General features: G+C 44.2%; 1 protein-coding gene across 1 annotated transcript; it reads left to right on the forward strand.

The window, feature by feature from the left end:
- Window positions 1-2,059: 2,059 nt before the first annotated feature.
- LOC105914394 lies at window positions 2,060-2,644 on the forward strand. Its single transcript, XM_012845974.1, has one exon. It carries the CDS (start codon window positions 2,060-2,062, stop codon window positions 2,642-2,644), a length of 585 nt encoding a protein of 194 aa, XP_012701428.1.
- Window positions 2,645-10,165: the final 7,521 nt, after the last annotated feature.

Here is a 10,165-nt window from a genome sequence, read left to right on the forward strand (position 1 = left end):
GGGGTGCATCCGATGTTGTGTTGCCCGACTACAACGACCAACAGGGGTGCTGCGCCTTAGCAACAGTTACACCAGCTCCAATTTGTTGTTGTTCTTGTCGTGCCAAGAACAACATTGAACCTGCAAGAAAATCGAAGAACAAGCAAGAACAAGTGGAGAGGCAAACAACGCACAGACCTTGCCCAAGAGGTGAATCTGATACACTCAAATTTGGGGTTCTGATTCAAGCAAATCGGGTGGTCTAACCAACACACATGCTTACAAGGAAGTAGCAGTAGCTAAACTTTCATCTAAACAAAACCCAACTATTCTTGGTGGTGGCTAAGGGGTATATGAACATGGGAGGATGACCACCTGGGTGTTGAGGTTGTGCTCCAACCCTAGGATGCATCCCTAATGGACCCAACTTGATACACGGCCCATTGGGCCAAAATAAGGCAACGTAACACCTTGGACAAAAAATCTCTCGGTAGTAATTGATCTTTTCGGCTGCCTCAGAATAGATATGGACATGAGTCTAGATCCATATGAAAATAGACTTCATAAATTGCATGAAGTACTTGAACGTCCAAAACAGAGTCCAGATGAAGTCGTGGCGGCCGTCACAAGTTGATGAAGTGCTGCAGTCTGAATCCAGCCCCAAAACGTGTTGGATTTGATCTCTTTCTTTCCTTGGGCCAAAAGTGGCGCGGTGGCCTGATGAAGGACGTTAGGAATACTTGGACTTGGCCTCCAATCAATTTTTTTGGTCCTCCATACCTTCCATGTGTGTTTAACACTCTTTTTAATCCACGTATGTATTTCTGAAAATGACAATGAACACACATCATGGTGCTGCATCAATTTATCAAATGTATCAAATAAAATCATGATAAATAATTGTTCCACCTTCGAATCAAAAGTTGCCAATGTGGTTGTATCCGAGCAGGTGATGTCCTCATCAACATCATTGCTGAACTTTTGATTCAAGTGGAATCTACATAAACAAGTTTGAATTTGAATTTCGTATAGTGCTTTATCTATTGTTAGAAGTTCCAACCCTGTACCGGAAGTTCCAACCCCATTACGAAGAATTTTTAGATACTTCCTATTCACCCCGCTCTAGGCATCACATGATCCTTTCAATTGGTACTAGAGCCTAATCTCTTGATTACGGCTTAACCGCTAAGGGAATCGCGATGTCTCAAGTTGGGGATGGTGTCGCCACCACCAAGCCGCCACTGCTCAAGCCATTGCTGCCGTTGCAGCCGCCGCTGTAGCTTGTGGAGGTGCTCCCGTGGAACCTCAAGGGGAGCTGCAAAGGAGTCACCCACCCTCAATACAGGAACCAAGTTCAAGTGATGATTCAAGCTCAAGTGATGAACATGAGGGTGAGGACTTTTTAGCAACGAAAAGGAGGAAAGAAAAGATCCAAGGCCAAGATCAATAAGAAGGGCGAGAAGTTGATGAAGAAGAGGATCAAGGAAGAAAGGGACAAGCTTCCTTTTTACGGGTTACATCAAGTTCCTCATAATTATAAAAATGCATCCTCTCAATATCCTCCTTCTCAATTTCAATTGGTTCACTTGGGAAAACCTTCCTTCTTTGATGGGACGGATTATCCCTAGTGGGCATATGATATGAAAATGCACCTCTACAAGCTTCACCCTTCTATTTGGGAAGTTGTGGTTGTAGGTGTGACTCCACCCAAGGATGGTGTACCAACGGCCGAGCTTGCTCAAGATCTCTTTCGCAATGCACAAGCCATAAGGGTGATCACAAGTTCATTATGTGCTCAAGAGTTCAACAAGGTTCACTCTATTGAGATTGCTGAGGTGATTTGGGACACTCTAAAAGAGTCACATGAAGGGGCCGATCATGTATGAGATGGCAAGATAGATTTGATTCATGGAGAGCTAGAGCATTTTGTCATGCTTGATGAAGAGACCGTGAGACAAATGTTTGATAGGCTAATGCTTCTAGTGTTGGACATTAGATCTCTTAGAAGCATCGATTGGGATGATCACAAGGTAACTAAGCATTTAGAGCTTTCACACCAAGGAACACTACACCTGCCACCATGATAAGAAGGGACCAAAAGTTCAAGAAGATGACTCCAAATCAACTACTTGGTGAGATTCTACATCAAGAGTTGGTTGAGAAGGATGTCGCCAAGTCACTTAGTCTAAAGAAGAACAAGGGAGTTGCTCTAAATGCTAGCTCAAGTGTCATGGTTGAACCAAGCCACAAGACATCCAAACCAAGGAAGGAAGATTCAAGAGATGATGGAAGCACCAATGAAGAAACCGCTTTGGTCTTGAGAAATTTCAAGAAATTCATGAAGAAGAAGGGTTTCAAGAAAGATGGTAATGATAGGAAGGAGACATCACAAAGAAGATATAAGTGCAAGGAGTTGGGTCACTACATTGCCGATTGTCCAAACAAGAACAACAAGGACAATAAGGAGAAGAGGTACAAGGAGAGGAGCAAGGACTACAAGAAGAAGTACCAAGGTCATGCTCACGTTGGTCAAGAGTGGGATTCTAGTGATGAAGACTCCGACAAGGAATGTATGGAAACTCTAGCCATACTCAAGCCATCTAAAGCTATAGAATCTTCAACAACACCTTCGACAATGATGACAACACCCCTTTTTGTCTCATGACAAAAGGGACCAAGGATGAAAATACAATCACACCTTCTTCCTCCTCTTCCTCCATATCTAGTGAAGTGCAAAATATTTTGGAATATGAAGAGGAAAAATATAAACAAAACATTATAAAAGAAATTGGAAAGAACGGTTACAAAGAAATTAAAAAGCTTATGGTGAAATTGGAGAAAAAGGAGGAATCTCGCAACAAGCAAGAAGACTTGCTCATCCTTGAAAAGGAGAGAAACCTTGCTTTAGAGAAGGCCCTTGCCGAGGAAAAAGTGAAGGTTGAAAAATGGGCTATTGACTTATCTCTAGCTAGTGATTTTTGTGAGAGGATGTCAAAGGATCACACTTTGACAAATGAATCTTTAGCTTCTCTAAAAGACACTCACAGTGAACTTCAAGAAAGCTTCTCATGCTTAGAGGTCAAATTCAAAGACCTTGAAGTTAACTATAGTGCTCTTTGGGAAAGCACCAAAACTAATTCCATGGCAACTCTTGACTCTAATGTCTCCACAACTAAATGTGACTCAAGATGTTATAAAATTGATGTGAATGCTTGTGTTGCTAACATTGCTAAGTTAGAGGAGTCAATCCTTTTAGGTATATGGGCTTGGCCCATATAAATAATTCTGAATAAATCTCAAAGGCCTATTAGCGTAGGAGAGGTGCACAATCTATTAGTCCCGTATTGCTAATAGACGAGGGTGCGTGGGAATTTCCTCCCCATAAATATGGACCACCCCCTATCGGGCATACATCCATGGGCCCACTAGAAGGTTTGTAAAGATCCATACAAGGAGAAGTACACCAAGACATATTAGGACATGGAGACTACGGTACAGGATGGCGTAGTCTACATGAACTACCAAGAGACTAGTCATAGATAAGGAAACTACTCTTCCAAGTTAGAGTAGAACTCTGTAGTCGTATCCAGGTACTCTTGTAAAACAACTACCCTTTAACCCTGCTCCCCCAGTATATAAGGGCAGGCAGGGACTCCCTCCAAACAAGTTCAATCCAATACAAGCAAAACAACACACAGGATGTAGGGTATTACACGATCTAGCGACCCGAACTAGCCTAAATCGTGTGCCTACATACACCATCAAGCTCCTGATTTTGGCGACACCCACCAACTAAAACTCTACCCCATGTACTCCCTTGGTAGGTATCTGGGTTCAAACACCGACAGCTGGCACGCCAGGTAGGGGGAGTCGCCAAAATTCTCCAAGCGAGTTCGATGGCTCAAATCATCATCAAGCCTACGATCGCGTTCGAAGCCGGCACAATGTTTGTCTTCAGCTCCTAGGTCTGCATCACCAATGGCACTAGAGGTTTCCACTGCTACATCGCAGAGACTCCGGAGAAGAAGCAACTCAACGTCACCCTTCATCGACAAGCTACAAAGGATTTCATCGAGAAATTCAGCAAAATTTTCAATCTGACAAATAGCGAGCTCGAGTACAACTCGGACTCTACAACAACTCGGACTGGCTCCCATGAGCAGGTAAACAAGTCATCATGCGGACCGAATGCAAATTCAAGTCAATTACTATTTGGACTCCGAGACGCAGCTTTGGTTTATCAAGCAACTCTATCCAAGTCACAATCCGGATCAGAGACAATTGAAGACCACAACCTCGACTTCTACTCGGATTCCATCAAAGAAATCCCTTTACCAAGTCCGTAGCAGGGCTTGGTGATTAATTCAACTCCCCGAGGCAGATTCGACTACTAGCCAGGCATGAAGCCATCCTTCCTTGACCAGAATGAAGAGTCACGGATGATTGCCAACCTTGAGATCCTACCATACCAAGAGGGAACACCCCTGTCACCAATCTATGAAGAAGATGAGTCTACAAAAGTCATCATCTCAAGCTCTAGCAGCTATACTCCAGAAATATGTAACAACTCTACCTTAATTAGGTATAGTTAAACTTGAGCAAGTCATTAGCCACTAAGTAAAAGAGATGAAATGTCCAAGTTGCCCTAAAAAACTCTTTCTGGAGTTAAATAGAAAACATGACTTTTTATATACAAACTTAAAAATTTGCCCAAATAGGAGTTGTAAAACTTTGAATTTCAAATAACTTTTATTAATAACATTTTAGCTAATTCGGAGTGGGAGAAGGTCAAAAAGAAGAATTAAATCAGGAGTATATTAAAACCCTACAAATGATCTAAGTCCTGGAATTCATGTTTTTCCTTAACTTTGCAGCCTGTTATCTCACAATTCTATATCTAACCACAAGTCAAACCTTTAATAGAAGTTGTAGTTCCTTGAGTGTGTTCCAATTTTGTTACACTAACTCAGGTCAAAATCACAACCGAACCTGCTCAAAAACTTGGTCAAAGTCATATAAAACAGTCAACTCAGCCTTTTTGCATTCCAGCGCTAAGTCTGGAAAACGTCCAGAGCGCGCATCTTGGCGAGCCTGTTCTTCCTAAAAGCTGAACTGAACTCAAGAAACATCCTTAATAGAAGTTGAAATCCTAAGATCAGATAACAATTCCTTCAATAACACCTTGGTCTAATTCAACTCAGAAACTATCCAAAATTCATGTCAAAAACAGCCAAATTCCTCAAATTCAACCAAATCGGCTGAAACGTTCTAAGTCCGAAAATTTTAGTTTTTGCCTAACTTTGGCATGATTTATCTCCAAATCCGTTCGAAATCTGGGCAAACACCCTTAGTATGTTTTGAACTCAGATCATAGGAATACAATTTGGTAAATAAAGAAATTGTCGTGCAGTTCAAAAATCGGGAGTTTCGAGTCCCAAAAGATCGGCTCTACACCCTATCTCGCGGTTCACGCGCGCCCAGAACGTGCCCGCACGTTTGCCCGAGCGCTGCCCACCGCGTGGCCTTTGCCCACCAGCGACTCGCCGCCGGCCAACCCCCAGCCCCGACTCGATAGGACGATGAGCCCCAGCTACCTAATCAAGCGGTGCGCCTATCTTTTCCCCTCCCCCGCGATCTCCCTTGCCCATTGCCATGCCGCACCCCTACTCTTCGCTCGTGCCATGCCACCGCTCTGGACCGGCGGACGCCTCCTGCCTAACCTCCACGCTGCCGTGACAAGATGCGCCTGCCAGCCGACCAACGCCCGCTCGAGGCAAAGGAGCTCACCCACGCTACGTATCACGCCGGCCCAATCGCCGGAGGATAGCGCCCTGGAGCTCCACTCCCGAGGCCAATGGCACCACTGCCCAGTCCTTGAGCACCAGCAGCGCCCCTCGCTCCCCCTTAGCCCACCGGCCAACAAGACGTCCCCGCCTCAACCCGCTGCTTCCCCTGACCCTATAAATGGAGTAAAGGAGCCGCCAGAAGAGCCCTCCGCACCCCTCCGCCATTTTCTCCCCGCCGCCTCTACTTCACACGCCGCCTCCCACCTCGCCACGGAGAGCTCCCCTCCGCCGGCCAAACCCCCTCGTCACCGCCCGTTCACACGCGCCACTTGCCCCCGAAGCTCTAGCCGCCGTCAGACAACCGCTCGAGGCCACCTCACCGCCGAAATGCCTCAAGCCACCACGGTCGTGCCTGAGCTCATCGCCGCCACCGCGTTCCACCCCCGCCGGCCATCTCCGTCACCCCCAACCTCACCAAATCGAGCCCAGGTGAGCCCGTACGCACCCCCGGCCACTTGTCGCCCATCCCCCACCGGCGAATCGCCGAAATCGGCCGCCGCCCGCCACCGTGCACCGCCGAGGGCATGGTTGTAATCGCGAAAGTTGATTTAGGGTTTGAATGTTAAAGCCAAGGGCATATGTGTGAAGGTTTAGAACTCTAGGGGTCTCTATACAGTTTTGTCAAGACCTTGTCGTGATTTCTAGAACACCCGAGGGCCCTACTGCATGTTTACCGAAGGAAAACAGCGCGAGGACCAATCTGTGACTCGCGAGGGTATGGTTGTGATTTCTGAAAAGTTTAGAAGGGCCTTCTTGTAAATCTGTTTCGGTTTTATTGTTTAAATCGGCATAAAATGAGATAAACTTTGTAAATGCACCATAAATTGTAGAAAAATTAGAACAACCACTTTTGTTGAACTCAGTGAACTGTCTAGTTTCATACAAAAATAATCTTGCCCATGTTACTGTTGGAAATAATACCCTATAGATTTATTTCTTTATTAGGCCTTTTAAATCATAGTAAATCGAAGAAAAATGCTAAAAAGGTAAATCTAACTCTGTGGTGTATGTTTCAGTGAGTAGAAGCTCAAAAAAATACTTAGGGCCCTGGAGTAGAACTTAAAATCACTGTTTCAACCTTATATTTGAAATCTAGGGTTAAATCTTCCCTTTTGCATAAGTTTTGATCCAGAGTTGAGAAAGATGTGAAACCACTTGGACTAGCTTAGTTTTGAAGTGTAGTTTGTAGGAAAATTGTGGTTATGGTTAGAAACAGAAAGCAAACCCACCTTCCTTTATAGAACATGATAAATAGGAGAAAAATATGGGAAATAGATGTCCTTCTCCAAAAATCATGAAAAATTCACCAAAGTCTCTGTAACATACCTTAAATCTACTATTAAAATTTCACACTCAGAATCACTGTAGGTTTGGAAATAAAAATGTTTAAGTGCATGCTTCCCTTGGTGGTAAAATACTTTTATTTCTTTTTGTGGTAAGCCAATGGATCCCAAACTTTTACAGTAACTCATTAATGACACAAGTAAGGTGCTATAATTTTCTCAATGCCATATGTTACTGTTTGCTTGTGGAATCAATTTTGGATAAGAAATCGATTTAAGTGAATAAAGAAATGTAAGTCCTAATACACCTAATGGGTAATTTTTGGAAGAGATACAAAAAAACATTCAGCAGTAAATAACTCTCTAGATGAACCCAAACAAACCTAAATACGACCCCATTATGCAACTCTAAGATGTAAGAATCTTATATGTACACAATCACCATCAAAGTCGACGTCGAGTTTGAACCACCACCCACCTTACTTTATGAAGTTAATGAAAGTTAAAACCTTATTTAGGTGAATGTGGCCGAAATACAATTTTATTAACTCTTTGCATGTGCATCTCGTGTAGAAGCTAATATCGCCTATGGAACCTACGAGCTCCACCCTACGTTGGAAGAGGAAACCATCGCGGAGCTACATCATACAGAAGTTGAGCCCGAGCTAGATCAAGACCCCGAGGAACCGCTAACTTTTTCTGAAGGCAAGCCCCAGAGCATATCCCAGTTTTCTAAACTTCTGCAATGATTTATGTTGATTATGATTGTGCATTTAAGTTCTTAGGTGTTGTTTGAAACCTTAGATGCATGAACCTAGTACCTTGATCTGAACATTAGCTGCTAAAGTCATGTAGTTGCTGTGCTTAATAGGACACGGTAAAAGTCGAGTGATTTCCTGTCACTCGCGAGTTATAGAAGTTGTTTGTTTACTTATGTTACAACCATAAGGACAACGGGCGGGGCAGGGCCTTGTGAACTGTTTTGGTGGTCGAAACGTGTCGGCATTCGTGATCAAGTGTTTGAAAGTACTAATCTCATATCTAGTATGGGATGGGGAAGCCTAGTACTTGATTGAACTGGGGCGTGGCTTATACTTCTGCTGTCCCTGGAACGAGGTTCCCATGGTGCATCATGTGGGTGCAAGTGCGGTCACAGTACGACAAGAGGCAGGGACTATGGAGTATTGCATGCCAAGGGAAGTTTGGCCCTAACACGTGCCTAAGGGATCGATGGGGACGACTGACAAATGAAGCGACCCTTCGTGGTGCACGGATGTCGTGAGATTAGGTTCACCATGCATAGTTAAGAAAATCGAATCGTTTCGTCTGCCTCTCACATTTTGGGACTGCTTGATTGCTATTCTGCACTGAATAAAGATGGAACATGAGGATATTAATCTTGATGATTGTTCTTTAATTGTTTGGAAACGATGCTTGCTTAGTATAAGTTGCCAACTTAGACTTGTTAATGAACTTAGAACTTGAGCTAAAATATTGAAATTAAGGAGCAACTTTAGGCGTTTTGGCAAAAATAAACCCACAGCCAAAAAGCCTTGCATGTCTAGGAGTTGGTGAAGTAGTTATCACCTGTCGGGTCAGCCTTGTTGAGTATTAGTTGCTCAGCCTTGCTTGTGGCTATGTTTTTAGGAAGTGCTGAGCACGAGGAAATGGTTGCCAGCTTGACTTGGCCGACTCGACTTCCTCCGGGTTGGTCGGTTGAGTGGACACCCGCCTCAGACAGCGTGGACCGTTGAATGGATATCATGGTCGGCTTTGCCATGGTATTATGTGTCGTCATGTAGCTTCCGTTATTTTTCCATCTTTGTTGAACCTTGCAAACTTGTTGAATTTCAGAAACTCTGATGTAATAAATTGTTGAACTACGTTAATGTAATGGGAATGTTGTAACCTCTGTGTCACTGACCTTCGTGTGAGCAATGCTTCTCGATCCTGAGTAAGTGGTTTATCAGATAAAATACGACGGATGACCGAGTTGACTTGTTTAAAGTGCATGATCGCGTGTCAGGCAACTTAAGTGCATTTTAGTCAGGTTAATTTGGGCAGTTCCGCCAGAAAAGAGAACTCTTCCCTTTAATTACAAGCAGGGAAGAAGGTGAATGATACCCAAGAACCCCCTGATGAGAGCGTCACCAAGATGATGTCTCACAAGATGAATTATCTACCAATGTTGTTTAAGAAACTGAAAGCCAAAGGACTCGGCGAAGGGCAAGAAATGCGCAGAGAGTAGAACGACGTCTTAAACTAGCTGCCCAGCTCCCAATTATGAACCTTGATAGAGGAATCAAAATAGTACAAACGTGGCAACACAATATGCCACACGCCACTATTGCCTCCATCAACCTCATTACTCGTGCTATGCCTTAAGACAAGTAGAGTACTCTGATAGCACAATTGGCGGAACATGCTTATGAACTACTCAATGGAGCAACTCCAATTCCATCGGTATCGCACACCCCGTCGGGACGTAGTTAGCATGGCATCAGCAGAGACCACGCAGAACCTTTAGCTCGACCACGCGAAGATGCTAGACAATATGAGGGCACAATTGGGGCTCCAAGGAAAAACAGAGATGTACTCGAAAGCTCAAGAAAACACAGAGGTGCGCCTGAGGGTAGTCGAAAAGCTTCTAGGGGAGGTGTTCACCACCATAGAGCTGACCCTAAACCCTCACTCATCGATGGTGACCTTAGGAATAAAATCAACAGCAACCGTGATGCACGCAACATCATCAATAATTGGTGGGAGCATGAACTTGAAGAAGAATACAAGGGTGATGACAATGATCACTTTCCCACCTTTACAAGTCAGGTGAGGAGCACAATCTTACCATAGAAATTCAAACCCCTGGGTATCTCCAAGTACGATGGCAAACAAGATCCAGTTTAGTGGCTCCGCTGCTACTCGCTGGCGGTCCAGGCTGCAGGGGGGACTGACGACACAAAGGTTATCTACTTTCCTATATGCTTGGAAACTGCGCCACTGACCTGGCTCGAATCCTTAAAGCCCAATTCCATCAACTCCTGGCAAGACTTGAAA

Source organism: Setaria italica, chromosome V (genome assembly GCF_000263155.2).
Source record: "Setaria italica strain Yugu1 chromosome V, Setaria_italica_v2.0, whole genome shotgun sequence".
NCBI classification, from domain to species: Eukaryota; Viridiplantae; Streptophyta; class Magnoliopsida; order Poales; family Poaceae; genus Setaria; species Setaria italica.

What these genes read in the sequence shown, in the direction of transcription:
- LOC105914394 (XM_012845974.1), top strand. Translation starts at nt 2,060, where the DNA reads ATGATAAGAAGGGACCAAAAGTTCAAGAAGATGACTCCAAATCAACTA.